We start from the raw sequence: 15,746 nt of genomic DNA on the forward strand, positions 1-15,746 counted from the left end.
TATTTGTTAAAATTTCCTTGAATTTTTACTAACTAGCTCAATAATTAGGGAATAAACCCTATTACCATAGAACCCTAACGTGTTGTTGTCTTTCTTTGCTTATTCATGCAATCCATTTTCCTGCTGTAAAGGGATCTGTCATCCTTTGGCGGTTAAAACACATTTAATAATATCTAATACTTACATAGCACTTACCATGGGCAAGGTACTACTTTAAGTGTTTCGTGCATATGATTAATTTACCTAATTTTTATGACAGTCCTTTGAGGTAGAAGCTTATAGTCCTCATTTACAGGTGAACAAACTAAGGCAGAGATTAAGTAACTTGCCCAAGGTTGCACAACTAGTAAGTGCATTAGTGGTGGTATGAGGAGGTTGAGAAATCAGTGTTTGAATGTATACAGTGTGTACATTGTGATCTTGCATTGTGAGAACTTGTAAGCAATATAAATTTCTCTACTGAAAAAAAGAAATCTGGCTGTACTTGGCCGTCTTTGTACCATTTATGTTGTTCCTCCAGTTTTGTTTAGATGAGGACATCATGTAAATAGACATATTCTCTAGGTTATTTTTGTAATATTATTTTCACTCCAGAAATACTGTTCTACTTGTTAGTGTGCAAGGATAACTGAATATTTTCTTTTATTTCTTAACAGTACAGTGCTGTGGATACCAATCCACTCTCTCTGTATATCATGCATCCATTTTGGAACACTATAGTAAAGGTAAGACAATTAATAGACTTGTACTTATGGTTTAGTAAGTTTTAAATATTTTACAAAGTGTTATAGATGCAACTGTTTGATGAGATATAAGAGAAACTAGCTCTCCCATACTTCTTTCCCTTAGTCAATACCTTTTGATTTATCTCACTGTTGGAGTATAAGCCTATACTCTATAATTTATCATTTTTATAAAATGAATTTAAAAATTTTCTTAAGTAAATGTAGTGTTATGATTATAAAAGTTTGTTGATTATAGAATTATTTAAAATACAGAAAAGAGAAGAAAGATGCTTATTTTTATCAACTGGACATTATGGTTTACATTTTAATATATATATATGTATGATCTTTCAAGTTTATAGCTTTTATTATGACTTAAATTTGCATCTTGTGTGGCGGCCAGAGAGATTCCTTTAATTATTTTTTAATTATTTTGAAAAAAATTAGGTATTTCCTACTTGGCTGGCTCCAAATCTGATAACCTTCTCTGGCTTTCTGCTGGTTGTATTCAATTTTCTACTTATGGCATACTTTGATCCTGACTTTTATGCTTCAGGTAAGATTATTACTTTAATATAAAATTTAAAGTGTCTAAATAGAGAAAAATGAGATGTGGTTATTTTCTGGTTCTATTCATATGCTTGTATTTTGGGGAAGTTTTGGATACTATAAGGGTAGTAAAATGTTAGGAATTGAGTGTAAAAGCTAAGTTGTGTTTTCACAATCTGTTATGGATGTTTCCATTAAATTCTAGACACCAGCTTGGCTATTTAATTTAGATATGCTGTCTAAAAAGCAATGAGGTTTTGATAAATAAATAATAATTGGATTTATAAGAAGAAGAAATTAGGATTATGACACTTTGCCTGAAAGTGAATATGAGCAGGGTACAACATACCCAGCAGTTCCAGAAATATCCCTTCTTCCCTTGTTCTCATTATGCAAGAAAAATCCCCCCCGCTTTTTTTGGAGGAAATGTGATCTCTCTTTCCCTCTGCTCAGCATCTGTATTTGCCTTTAATACCTCCAAGTTTCCTCTGAAAATGGTTCTTAGACCTTAAACGTTGATTGAAGTTTAAGTCTTAAGAACCTCATTGGAAGAGAGAGGAAAGAAATGCTTTTGGAGGCAGTTGTTAGCCTGCTTGCACCCCAGACTCCAGTATCTTTCACATCTGTTCCTGTCTTCATGTTCTCCCTCACCCCGTTTCTGCCCCAGGCCATAGGACAGAATCTGGCTCTATTTGGGATGAAGGGGGATAAGTGGGAGATAGAGTTTATTTTCATTGCTCAGCTAGTTGATGGAGTTGAGAGAAATGGAAAGATGGAGGTAGATGAATATTTTTTGCACTCTAAGTTGGAGTATATATTTTCCAATAAGAATACTTATAAATGATGTAGTAGTAAGGAGTTTTAGTGTTACAGTTCATCTGTGTTGTGGGTCTAGCAGACTTTTGTGGACTGACCTGGAGAAACAGTCACTGAAAACATTGTTTTTATAGGAAAGTTCAGATTTTCGAAAACTTATGACTTGATATTATAGAAAATCTGAATATTGAAACTATACATTTGCTTAACTGTCAATTGAAATTTTAAGCCATGGCTTCTGTACATGTAATAAAGTGGCAACTTTATGAAGATCATAAGGTATGACATGATTAATAAGATTAAATTTTATTAAGCATGGTTTGGATATTAAGCAGTTTTTAAAAATTTGTGTTTTAATCTTTAGAACATCCTCAGAAGTTTATTTTGTAACTAGAAATATTTTATCCGACTACTGTAACATTATTTACTCAGTTATTAAGAGAGTTAAAAATATGTAAATATTATGCATATTTCCCCAAATCATAGAACCTAGAGGACCAGGTAAACCATCTCATCCTGGTATATTTGGTAAATGGAAGATGGGAAGGGTTAAATGATATATTCATGGTCACACTGCTGGTTGAATACAGAGCTGGGACTGGAATCTAGACCTCCTAATTCTCAGTTGTTCTATCTTGGGGTAAATAGTGAGGTCCAGACATTTCAGAATGATTCTGAGGCCAAATCATCCAGTGGAGGTGACCTATCTATGCCCAAACGAAAGGTCTTTTGTTTAGCTAATTAATAATATAATGAGAGAATATAGATTGAAGGCTTAATGTATGTTTGTAGGATAATTGTAAACAACGAGGATCAGATTAAACACAGGCATCTTTTAAGTTCCAAAAATACTAATTTTCATTCTCAGCACATAAGTAATTTTCAAGTAAAGATGAACAGCTTTGAATTATGATTAAAGCTCAAAATAAATGCCTATTGTTTATGAGGGGCTGGGCAGTTACTTCTTTGGTTTTGTCAGTTTGCTGATATATTTTAATATCTACCTAATTCTGCATTACAAGTATATTATAATGTACTTTAACTTTTATTTAATAGAAATATTTCTCATTGCCCGTATATGGTATGGTAAGCATGCTTATACTTTGTATTAAAACTGTGTTGTTTTCCTTGGCAGCACCAGGTTACAAGCATGTCCCTGATTGGGTTTGGATTGTAGTGGGCATCCTCAACTTCATAGCCTACACTCTAGGTAAGAAAATGGCAAATACTCATGTTAGTCAATGGCTGGTGAATCTGTCAGCAGAGATAGCCATCCACTAAGTTAACTAACATTTTCTCCGGTGCTTAATTAATTTTAACTTGGGTTTATTATTTTCCTGTCCAATTTAAAACAAATGTTTTTGAGTTTATCTATGGAAAATATTGTCACTCATTGCTGGGGATGCAAAGAATAAGGTAGGAGTTGGCAAACTACCTCTTGCAGGCCAACTCTGGCCTGTTTTCTGTTTTTATAGGTAAAGTTTTATTGGAACACAGCTCTATTTATTCCTTTACATGTTGTCTATGCCTGCTTTCTGCAACAAAGACAAAGCTGAGTTGTTGCAACAAAGACTACTGATGACCCACAATGCCTCAACTATTTCCTGTGTGACTCTTTACATAAAATATTTACCAACAACTGGAATAAGATGTCATTTTTGCCTTACGTTTGGGAAGCAATACTGACATATCAAATAATTGTGGAATACTGAGAGAGCTGCTATAATAGAGCACAGTGGGAGAACAAAAATAATTGGGAGAATAAAAAAGTGATCAATTCTTATTTAGTGGAGGGGGTGGTCAGGGAAGTCTGCTGTGTTAGGCCGTATTGTCTGTTGTGCCAAGAATGCTTTTTTGTTGGGGTTATCTGCATGGCTTGTCGTGCATGCTCCTATTCCCCTTCCCTGCTTTGTTTTTCTCCATAGTACTTAAAGCCATATGACCTGCTTGTTGTCTGTCTGCTCTAAAACGTACATAGCTTTGATGTACGCAATGTTTAGAACAGTGCCTAACACATAGTAGGCACTTAGTATATAGTTTTTAAATGAATATAAAATGCCAGACCTTGACTTCACGTTGCTTAGATCTCTTCAGGTAAAAATGACTTGCACTCCTAAAACCAGTATAATTTGGTACATGATTAAATGCTGACATTGCAGGTGACCAGAGCTGCAAGGGTCTGGGGAAGGAAGAAAGTGAAGTCCAGAAGAATTAGGGGAGAGCTTAGTGAAAAATGACACTTTTAGGCAGAAGCTTTTGTACATTTGTTCTTAAAGATGAGCAGCTTTGGAGTGCCTGGGTGGCTCAGTTGGTTAAGCGTCTGCCTTCGGCTCGGGTCATGATCCCAGGGTTCTGGGATCGAGCCCCACGTCAGGCTCCCTGCTCAGCGGGGAGTCTGCTTCTTTCTCTCCGTCTGCTGCTTTGCCTACTTGTGATCTCTCTCTCTGTCTCTGTCAGATAAATAAATAAAATCTTAAAAAAAAAAAAGCAGGTTTAAGAATTCAATAGGGTTTGGTTACCAAGGGAAATAGGGAAAATGTTGAGAGTGGCCTGGAGCTGTGGCTTTTAACAGCGTGTCTTAAGAGCCTTTTCATATACTGTATCACCTACCTGGTTCACGTCCACAATTTTGGTAAAAATCCTGACCAAACATGAACTGTTGAACAGATGAACCCTCATCTGTCTTCTGAGTTGCTAGTAAGTACCTTAGGTTGAGTTGCTTGATATTACCATATGGATAATTCTGCCAGCACTTCAGTTTTAGCACCTAAAATTGTACTCAGTATCTTTTCCACCAGTCACACTCCTTCTTTGGACTTCTTTATTTCCTACCCCTCTTTTAATTACCCAGATGGGAAATTTTGGAGAGGATCTTTCAATCCCTCAGCCTCACTCACTGATCTTCTTTCGCTGCATTGCCATTTTTATTTTCTTAATATCTCACCTGCCTCCAGCCTTTCATTGCAACTGTATCCCATGTCAGTGTGGGCCTGCTGATTAGTGTGCTCTCTCCAGCCTGTCATTCCTCACTGATGCCAGGGAAGTCTTCGCAAAGCTTGTCACTGCTTTCACCCTTTATCACTCCTCTACTCATCCTTTTAGTAGCTCCTCGTACTTCCTGAAACTTTTAAACTCACTCCAGCCTCCCTTCTAGCCTCTCTACTGCCCTTTTCACATAGTGGTTTCTTCTGGTCAACCTGAACTACTTGGCATTCTCTGAACACTCATGTGCTTTTCCATCTTGGTGTTTTTGCCGATAGCACTTCTCCTCTTGAAACAGCATACTCTTATCTACTGAAATCCAACTCATTCTTTATGTCTCTTCTCCGGTTTCATCTTGTCTGGAAGGCCATTCTCAGTTATCTTAGCCTGAAGAGTACTTGTCCCTTTTCTGTACTCTTCTATGGTTTGGGATGTACTGTATCTTTCATTACCATGTTTTGTTACCTTTCTCAGTTGTAAACTGAGGGCACAAACTTAGTTTATTCTGAGATTATTCTTATAGTCTTCACAACATCAAGAATAGTGCATTGCACGGTTTTAATACATTCTTACATTTACTGAATGCCTACTATGTGCAAAGCCTTTTCTGAAATCACTTAAAATTGTGGAAGTGGTACATCCATGACATAGTGACTGTAATTTCAAATAAGATGAAATAGGTGTTAGGACTGAAGCACAGCGTGTTTTGGATCCTAGAGCAAAGAGTGGTTAGATAAATTGTGATGAGTAACTATTGAATATTCTCTGGAGGCTTGAAAATTTGTGGCTAGCGGAATAACTCGGTTGTTAGGCTGATTTGGAGGAATTCAGAGTCCAACTATGATGCTTTGTCTTAAGATGTAAAATTGACACCATTTAGTGTGATGTAATGTATTTTAATTTTAATTAACTAATTATTTATTTTTAAAGATTTTATTTATTCATTTGACAGAGAGGGAGAGAGGGAACACAGGCAGAGGGAGAGGGAGAAGCAGGTTCCCTGCTGAGCAGGGAGCCCGATGAGGGACTTGATCTCAAGACTCCCCGGATCATGACCTGAGCGGAAGGCAGACGCTTAACCAAGACTAAGCCACCGAGGCGCCCCATATTTTAATTTTTAAGTTAAACTCTGAGAAATTACAGATTTTATTTCTGAAATCTTCGAATTGTAGGAATTAAAGGTTGGATTTTTATAAAAAGTACTGGCTGGTAGCTATTCTTTAGTTTATTAACATCCCTATGATGTGATCTGTTTTGTTTTATGTTTCTCCAGTTTATTAAAGAAGACTTTCCCCATACTGATACAGATGTTGACCTTTTCCCATGGTAATGTGTTTTTGTTGCAGATGGTGTGGATGGAAAGCAAGCCCGGAGAACCAATTCCAGCACCCCTTTAGGGGAGCTTTTTGACCATGGCCTGGATAGTTGGTCATGTGTTTACTTTGTTGTGACTGTGTATTCCATCTTTGGACGAGGACCATCTGGTGTCAGTGTTTTTGTTCTTTATCTCCTGCTATGGGTAGTTTTGTTTTCTTTCATCCTGTCCCACTGGGAAAAATATAACACAGGGATTCTTTTCCTGCCGTGGGGATATGACATTAGCCAAGTGGTAAGTATGTGTTCTGCTTTAAATTTTCAACATTGCCATGAATTTTGGGGGCAAGTTTTTGTCGTTCCTTCTTTATAGCCCTTATACTTTTTTGGCTAGAACTGATTTGTGTTTTTAAAAAATTTCCTTTTTTTTTTTTTTTAAGATTTTATTTATTTGTCAGAGAGAGAGAGCAAGCACAAGCAGGGGGTGGGGCAGGCAGAGGGAGAAGCAGGCTCCACCTGAGCAAGGAGCCTGATGTGGGACTCGATCCCAGAACCCTAGGATCATGACCGGAGCCAAAGGCAGCCGTTTAACCGATGAGCCACCCAGGCGTCCCTAAAAATTTCCCTTTTTATCTTGTGTTCTTGTTTATGAACAGTTTCAAACAAAAAAGTAGAATAGCATAGTGAACCCTTATGTACCTGTTACTTAGCTTTAGCAGCTACATGGCCAGTCCAGTTTCATGTATACTCTTCCTCCAAATTATTTTAAAGGAAATTCCAGGTAGTATGTGATTAGTATTTTACTACATATCTCTAAATAGTAAGAGTACTTTTTAAAAAACCATAATCACGATGTTGTCATTATTAAAAAATGAACAGTTTCTTAATGTTAATAAATACTCCTTTGAACTGTTGATTTTTGTAAAGAAAGATATGCACATATAATTGTTGCTTTTTTGTCTTTACTGCCCATGTTTCAATGAGTAGGGATACTTGTTTTCTCTTACTTAATAGGCTTGCTCTTAACTCTCCCTGCCTTTGAATACTAGCTTTTTTGTGTTACCGTTTTGCCCATTTGCACCTAAGGCCCCAGTAAAGCATCAGACTTTGGAGTGTGTTTGAAGAAAGAGATTGGGTAGGCAAACTGGATCATCCTATGCCTTAACCAATTCCTGACATGCCTTTAAGTGTTCTAAATTATGGCCAGTTGCTTGCATTGTTTAGAAGTTAATTATTTTATGGCATTGTTGGCTGAAAAAAGACATTTTTAAAGGCAAGAAGGCTTGCCACAGTATCAAAGTTAAGTGTACTTCTTGCTTTTACTAAAACTGTTTACTAGACTTACAGCTTTATTGGCTCCCTGATCTTTCCAGCTGTTAATGCCTCTGTATGCTTTTGTCTGCATTTTCCTTCCAGACTATATCTTTTGTCTACATAGTGACTGCGATTGTGGGAGTTGAGGCCTGGTATGAACCTTTCCTGTTTAATTTCTTATATAGAGACCTATTCACTGCAATGATTATTGGTAAGAAGCTCCATGTTGAAGCCTATTTTAACATCACTTTATTATTGAAGCCAGTGTTTGATTATCACAAGCTATACCACCTTTCCCCTCTCCCACACCCTCCAGCAAGCGGAACAGCCCTACAACCCTGGTTTCAACCAAACCAGTAAGGAAACAGGTTTCTGTGTTTTGGTTTTTTTGTTTAGCACTAAGCTATTTCTAGTCAGAAGGAATTAAATACCAAAATCACATAAACCTTGTAAACTAAATATTTAAATGAACCTAGATTGTTCTAGAGTATCCACATTTAGGTGGATATTTGGTATAGATTTCATGCCTGTCTCAAAATTGAATATCATTAGTTTGTAGGAAGTAGAATAGATGGAAGATAGAGATTACTTCATAATACATCCACTCCAGAAGTTGAGCCTTTGTTCCTCTGAGATACTCTCCTTTTGCCACTGGCCATTAGTAGGTAAAGGGTTTTGATCATGGTAATGTTTCCCTTTTGATTTTAGCCAGAGGGGATATCTATGGGAGGCAGAGTGTTTTCTGTGCAAAAAGGCCAGAAGGAAGTTACTTGGGCTGTGGTTTGGGGGCACTTAGGAGTGGCATTAGGACCTCTGTAGAAGTAAAATAGGAAACTCTTGGCTATTGCTCTGTTCCCTTATCTAAAAAATAACCCCCTTTCCTACTACCAGTGAAACTTGGTAATAGAATGGGCATTGGGTAGGGTTTGGAAACAGCTGAGAAGTGGTGCATTAGGCACTGGCTTTTGGGTAGTGGTTTGGGCCTTTGTGGCCCTGAACTACAGATATTTTAGAGCCCTGCTGTTATCTTCCAAATGTTCATTTTTGGGTTTCTATATGAACTGAATCCTCTACCTTGAAAAGGCTAGCTATTTTTCACCCACACCACATAGTGAATCTTTTGATTTAAGTGACTAGTCCTGTGGCGGGATTGCTGCATTTTATATTTAAATGTTAATTTAATGATAAGATGGAATCCTCTGGTATGTGAGATATATTTTTGAATGTTAAGGGTGTACTTTAATAGGCACATAACTTTCTTTGTAATTTATAAGTTTATCTGAATTTTTCTCCCGAAATAAAACAAAAGCCCACGTTTCTTTACAAATAAATAAAGCAGCTTTCCCAATACAGGTATACTTCGTTTTATTGCACTTCACTTTATTGTGCATTGCAGATACTGTGGTTTTTACAAAGTGAAGGTTTGTGGCAACATATTAGCAAGTCTGTTAGGGCCTTTTTTCCAACAGCATTTGCTCATTTCATGTCTCCGTGTATCCCTCTGTCATATTTTGGTAATTCTCACAATATTTCAGACTTTTGCATTATTATATTTGTTATGGTGATCGGTGATCGGTGATCAGTGATCTTTGATGTTACTATTGGAATTGTTTTGGGGCCCCACAAACCACACCCATATAAGATGGCAACTTAATTAATAAATGTTGCGTGTGTCTGACTGCTCCACCTACCTGTCTCTCTCCCTCTCCTCGGGCCTTCCTATTTCCTGAGACACAGTATGGAAATTAGGCCAGTTAATGACTCTCTGGTGGCCTCTAAGTGTTTAGATGAAAGGAAGAGTCACACATCTGTCACTTTAAACCACAAATTAGAAATGATTCTAATCATTTGGTTCTAATCACTTGGAAAAAAGCCAAGATAGGCCAAAAGCCAGGCCCCTCGCACCAAACAATTAGCTAAGTCTGTAAATGCAAAGGAAAAGTTCCTGAAGGAAATGAAAAGTGCTACTCACTGAATACACCAATGATAAGAAAGCAAAACAGCCTTTTTGCTGATACGGAGGAAGTTTGAGGGGTCTGGATAGAAGATCAAATCAGCCACAACATTCCCTGAAGCCAAAGCCTAATTCAGAGCAAGGCCCTAACTCTCTTCAATTCTCTGAAGGTTGAGAGAGGTAAAGAGGCTGCGGAAGAAAAGTTTGAAGCTAGCAGAGGTTGGTTCTTGAGGTTTAAGGAAAGACGACTTGTCTATATCATGAAGGTGCAAGGTGAAGCAGCAAGTGCTGATATAGAAGCTGCAGCAAATTGTCCAGAAGATCTCACTAAGATAATTAAGGAAGGTGGCTATGCAAACAACAGATTTTCAGTATAGATGTGACCGTTTTAATATTGGAAGGAAATTACATCTAGGACTTTCATAGATAGGAGAAGTCAATGCCTGGCTTCAAAGCTTCAAAGGACAGGCTGATTCATGTTAGGGGCTAATGCAGCTGGTGACTTGAAGGTGAAGCCAGTGCTCATTGACTATTCTGAAAATCCTAGGGCCCTTAAGAATTTGCTATATCTACTCTGTCTGTCCTCTCTACATGGAACAACAAAGCCTGGATGATAGCACATCTGTTTACAACATGGTTTACTGAATATTTTAAGCCCGCTATTGAGATCTGCTCAGAAAAAAGGATTTCTTTCAAAATACTACTTCTCATTGGCAAGCACCTGGTCACCCAAAGCTCTGATGACAATGTACAATGAGATTAATGTTGTTTTCATGCATCCTAACAACAGCGTTCATCCTGCCGGAGATTGGATAGTAATTTTGACTTTCAAGTCTTATTATTGAAAAAAATAAATACCTTTTTATAAGGTTGTAGCTGCCATAGAACATGATTCCTCTGATGGATCTGGGCAAAGTAAATTGAAAACCTTTTGGAAAGGATTCACCATTCTAGATGCCATTAAGAACATTCGCAATTCATGGGGAGAAGTCAAAATAATCAACATTAACAGGAATTTGGAAGAAGTGATTTCCAACCTTTATGGCTGACATTGAGAGATTTAAGAATTCAGTGGAGGAAGTAAGTAGCCGTTGTGGAAATAGCAAGAGAACTAGAATGAGAAGTGGAGCCTGAAGATGGGACTGAATTGCTGCCATCTGATGATCAAACTTTGTAACTGACGAGGAGTTCTTACGGATGAAAAAAGAAAGTGGTTTTCTTGAGATAGAATCTGTTGGTGAAGATGCTGTGAAGATTGTTGGAATGACAACAAAGGATTTCGAATATTACATAAACCGAGTTGAATAAAGCAGTGGCAGGGTTTGAGAGGATTGGCTGCTATTTTGAAAGAAGTTCTGTGGATAAAATGCCATCAGCCAGCATTGCATACTGTAGAGAAATTGTTTGTGAAAGGAGGAGTCAGTGTGGGAAACTTCATTGTTTTCTGTTTTAAGAACTTGCCACAGCCACCCCCAACAGCAGCCCTCAGCCTCGAGTCAAGACCCTCCACCAGCAAAAAGATTACGACTAGCTGAAAGCTCAGATGATGGTTAGAATTTTTAGTAATAAAGTATTTTTTAGTTAAGGCATGTACATTTTTATAATACCTAATGCTATTGTAATCTTAATAGGCTACATTATAGTATAAACATAACTTTTATGAACTGGGAAACCCAAAAATTTATGTGACTTGCTTTATTGTGACATTCACTTCATTGCGATGATCTGGAATGCAGCCCGCCTTACCTCTGAGGTATATGCCTGTACTTTTTATGGAAAGTACGTTGGGTGCTATTTAGAGAAGAAATAGAAGATAGAGTGTGTCTCTTTGGCAACCTATATATAGCCCAGGCTTCCTCCTTGCTTGCTGTATTTAAGATAAAGCTATTTCAAGATATTTTAAACTAAAAATACTCTTAGCAAATCTTTTGCAAGTTTCTGTCAGCCTATTTCCAACACCTCAGAGCTATAGTGATTCTGGGTTAATTAATTCAGCCCCTGCTCCCTACCAGTTCTTCCCGGCTTGACACGGAGTCAGCTTGTCTTCCCTTCCTTTCTAAGCTCTTCTAGCTTGGGGAACTTTGTTGCAGTTGGGCTTGGAAGTGGCAGAGTAATTCATCTTTTCAAATGAGATTTCTGTTTGGTGGATTCTAATCTTTTTTTCTGTTTTTAGCAAAATGTCTTAGGAATTGTTTTGAAGGAATGCTCTTCTGTCTTTGATCCTTAAGGTCATAGCTGCATTGACCCACCTTCCCACCCCAAGCCAAGTATACAGCGGGAGTCAGGAGTGGACAAGCTAGGGCTAATCTGTTGAGTGACGGTGACATATCCAAATGAAGTAGCCAGAAACTTGCCACAGGTGTTGATTTAGAGTTTGACAGAGAAAAAAAAAATCAGGAATTTACATCTCTATAATTTGTAGAACCAGAGAATTTTAAAAATGCCAGGGACATTAGGAAGTCAATTAACCCATCCATATTGTACAGCCGTGGAATCTTAAGCTCAGAGAGATCATCTGATTTGCCCAAGAGTACATTACTAGATTTCGGAGTCATCTGTAGGAAACTTGTAGTTAAAGCTGTAAGAGAGGATTCTCTGAGGGAGAATAGAAGCACAGTTGAATGCCCAGTTAGGAATATGCAGGAGGCAGAGTTGCCAGTAAAGGGCAGCGCATGTAATGCTTGTATAACTAATAGCACTGGGAGAATGGATCACAAAGGCAAAGGGAGGAACGAATTGCAGTTAGTGGAGAGTCAGCAGAGTCCTCTTACTTAGAAGTCAGGAGTGAAGAAAGAATATTGAATTTGATCATTAGGAGAACTTGGTAAATTCCAGAGTACAGTTTCTGCAGAGAGAAAGCAGAATGAATGAGTACTGAGGAATTGAAGGCCACCAGGAAGGTCTAGCGAGCGATAGGGAAGACTAAGAGAAGAAGTAGAGAGGGAGAAGCAATGGGGTGGGGGGGGTGCTTCTTGGGAAGGCTGTCCTTGTTTTCGGGTTTGAGGGGAAGGAACTAGTGTATGCTTAGGGGTAGGTGGAGGAACTAAGAATGCTAGGGGGATAAATAAGTGGAAATGGGAAACCACAGAATCCATTAACCATCCCCTCTTTTAGTAACTCACACTTGTGCAATTTACTGCATACCAGGGACTGTTCCAGCTGTTTTTATGTGTAATAACTCATTTAATTCTCAAAACCTTACGGGGTCAATCCTATTATGTCTATTTTATAAAAGAAGAAATTGAGGCACTGAAACATTAATCTGCCTGAAATCCCATAACCTGTAGGCGCAACCAAGGTTCAAGCCCGATCTGGCCCGTGAGCCTCTGCTCTGCAATCACCAAGCTGTACAGCCACTCTTCTGGTTGTAACTGTTGTTCAGAAGTGTATTTAATTTCATTACAAAAGTGAACCTGAACCTGCGAGTTACTGGGTCTAAAAGCATTAAATATTTTGTATGTATTTGATAATTATAAACATCACTCTTGAATAATAATCACAATAATTTAAATATTCTTCATTTTAGGTTGTGCGTTATGTGTGACTCTTCCAATGAGTTTATTAAACTTTTTCAGGTAAGTATTTCTTAATTGGGCAAGAAATGTGAAAATCATTGAATTTTAGGATCTGTTTTACTTTTGGCATCTGGACATTTTGAAAAGGTCGTGAAACCTGTATTTTGAACCTAAAATGAGATTAGGATCATTTAGGGTCTACAGTGGTGGCTGTGTAGTGAGTTCAGCCATAGCACAAAACTGCTGGTTCTTTTGTTTTTGGCTCACCAGTCTTCTGTTTGTCATTTTTTGGTGGAGTGAATTGTGAAGGAGTGTGTTCTTGTTGAATATTGATAGGTTTATGTTCTTTTTAGAAATTGATTACAAGTTTTTATAAATTGATTCTGTGTAAGTTTAGTCAGCATGATCATAAAATTTCTGGACTTGTGTAGTTTAGGACCTAACCCTGAATCTATGCTGACTTCCCAAGTAGCACTATATAAAAATTCCTGCCAGAGGAGTGTGGGGCAAGGGTTCAGGAGGAGTTTGCTGGCTGGCATTTCATTTCTTTGATCTGCACTTCTCCAGCTTTGCTCAGCCACGCTGAATTTACGTAGGGGACCTGAATGTATTTTGCTGCTTCCCTCCTTGGAATTTTGTTCCCACTTCCCTCTAATATTGTTTCCTCTGCTTGAAACATTTGTACTTCCCTCTTCGTCCTTCAGCCCTCAGATCTGTCCTGCAGAACCCTATCTGTGTCCAGCCAAGCTCTATGAATCTTCCCTATTCATGGCAACTGGCAGTCACTCATGGAAACCGTAACATTTCAGGCTCTGAAGGCCTTACAGATGGAGACATTTTCTCCTCATCTTCTAAGGATGAGGTCCTGATTAGGCGATATCTTGTCGATATCCTGATTACAGGATCATGTAATCAGGGGCAGAACCAAGACTAGAATTGGGGGCTCTGTTCAGATGAGCAGACACATATTGGAGTGTGTGCTGGAGACACTGAGATAGGCTATGGGTGGTCTCAGTGCAGAGTCTTCCACTCGTCTGTTCGCTGTCACTTTGTATTGTAGCAGCACTCTGAGGTACTTCCTCGTGGTGTTTTGTGTGCGTTTTATTTCCCCTGTTGGAGTGTAAATCTCCCAGAACAAAGATCAAGTGCTATTCATCTCTACATTCCAGGGGACTAGGGCTCAGAAGACTTCCGTTCTAGTCCTGACCCTGCCACTTGATAGCAAGTTATGTAAACTTAAATTCTCACACCGTCACTTAATGTGTCTGCAAAATAGGGTTAGTAAGGTTGGTTCTTTTTGTGCTATGGGATTATTGTGAGTATAAAGTAAGAGAATAAGTGTGAAAGTACTTTGAAAACTAGAAAATTTACAAATGCAGTGTGAGTTTTATATGTAATAATGTTCTTTGTATTACCTGATTTTCTTTTTTTCAGAAGCTATAAAAATAACACCTTGAAACACAATTCAGTCTATGAAGCTATGGTTCCCTTTTTTTCTCCATGTTTGCTATTCATTTTGTCTACAGCATGGATCCTTCAGTCGCCTTCAGATATTTTAGAGTTGCATCCTAGAGTATTCTACTTTATGGTTGGAACAGCCTTTGCCAACATCACAGTAAGATTTTTTCTTTTAAAATTAGTCATAATTTAAGGAATATATGACAAAATTTGATAATTTGAGAAATTTTATATAGTATTAAAAATAAACAGATTTTAATTTAAAGATATTTTACATCAGAAACTTGAAAGAATTGTAACCCCTGAGACAGAAATCCTGAAAATTATTTTTTCCTTTTCCAGATGGCTGCAGATCTAATGATTAATTTAGCGAGGCTGAAAGGGGTTTTTGAGAGAAAACACACACACACACACACACACTTCTAAATCAGCTGATTTTAAAATTAACAGGGAGTAAAAACTTTGTAATAAATAGAACATTTTTTAAAAGCCCTTTCTCTGTGATGGCCCAGCAAGAGAGAAGACAGGTAGGAGAGATCAGGAGGAGTTGAGGAGGGACCTTAATGGTTCTGACAACCAGGGAGCCTGTGCTCTAACTCTAAAAACTTAGTAAGTTTTTACTTTATAAGGTAGCCACTGAGTTTATGTTTTCGTGTCTGTAACATGTGTTCAATATCACCATCCTATTGATTTCACAGGGTTTAAAGATGTGAAAATATTAATACATTGTATAAAAGCTATTTCAGAAGAATAAAGCTAGATTTGAGTAAGGTATTGAAAGTAAAGGGAGCCAGAGAGGTCTTGGTGTTACTGTGACCATATGATTGAATTGGAGGCAGCATCTCCTCAGCACCATGAAGAAATTTAGTTGTATGGAGCTATAAAAGGCTGTTTTGAAAGTTTTTTTCAGATATCATGCTTAAAATTGGGAGAAATTTCTTTTATCCAAACTGTTACCTAGTGGAAGAATGCCTTCTATAGCAACCTGACTAAATTATCTTCCCACCTCTTCTGACACATGCTCTGAGGGTCCGTGGGTTTGGGCGTGTGGGCAGAGGTTCAGTTCGGCTCCTGAGCAGTTGAGAACTACTGATTTTAATAATGTCGTGTAACTGTGTT

The 15,746-nt window shown here is 37.9% G+C and overlaps 1 protein-coding gene across 2 annotated transcripts in view; it reads left to right on the forward strand.

The window, feature by feature from the left end:
• The window catches only part of SELENOI (selenoprotein I), a 35,557-nt gene that overhangs the window by 16,180 nt on the left and 3,631 nt on the right, over positions 1 to 15,746 (forward strand). Inside the window, exons 2-8 of one of the 2 annotated variants that reach the window (XM_028099645.2) lie at positions 657 to 725; positions 1,173 to 1,281; positions 3,226 to 3,300; positions 6,419 to 6,681; positions 7,803 to 7,911; positions 13,181 to 13,229; positions 14,604 to 14,784. In XM_028099645.2, the coding sequence (XP_027955446.1) occupies positions 657 to 725; positions 1,173 to 1,281; positions 3,226 to 3,300; positions 6,419 to 6,681; positions 7,803 to 7,911; positions 13,181 to 13,229; positions 14,604 to 14,784 (855 nt within the window). Of the gene's footprint in view, positions 1 to 656; positions 726 to 1,172; positions 1,282 to 3,225; positions 3,301 to 6,418; positions 6,682 to 7,802; positions 7,912 to 13,180; positions 13,230 to 14,603; positions 14,785 to 15,746 lie in introns of those variants that run through there. The other variant, XM_088026360.1, reaches the window with a different exon arrangement.

Source organism: Eumetopias jubatus, unplaced genomic scaffold, assembly GCF_037043125.1.
Source record: "Eumetopias jubatus isolate StellerSeaLion01/CBP00866 unplaced genomic scaffold, mEumJub1_p1.0 scaffold_9, whole genome shotgun sequence".
Taxonomy (NCBI): Eukaryota; Metazoa; Chordata; class Mammalia; order Carnivora; family Otariidae; genus Eumetopias; species Eumetopias jubatus.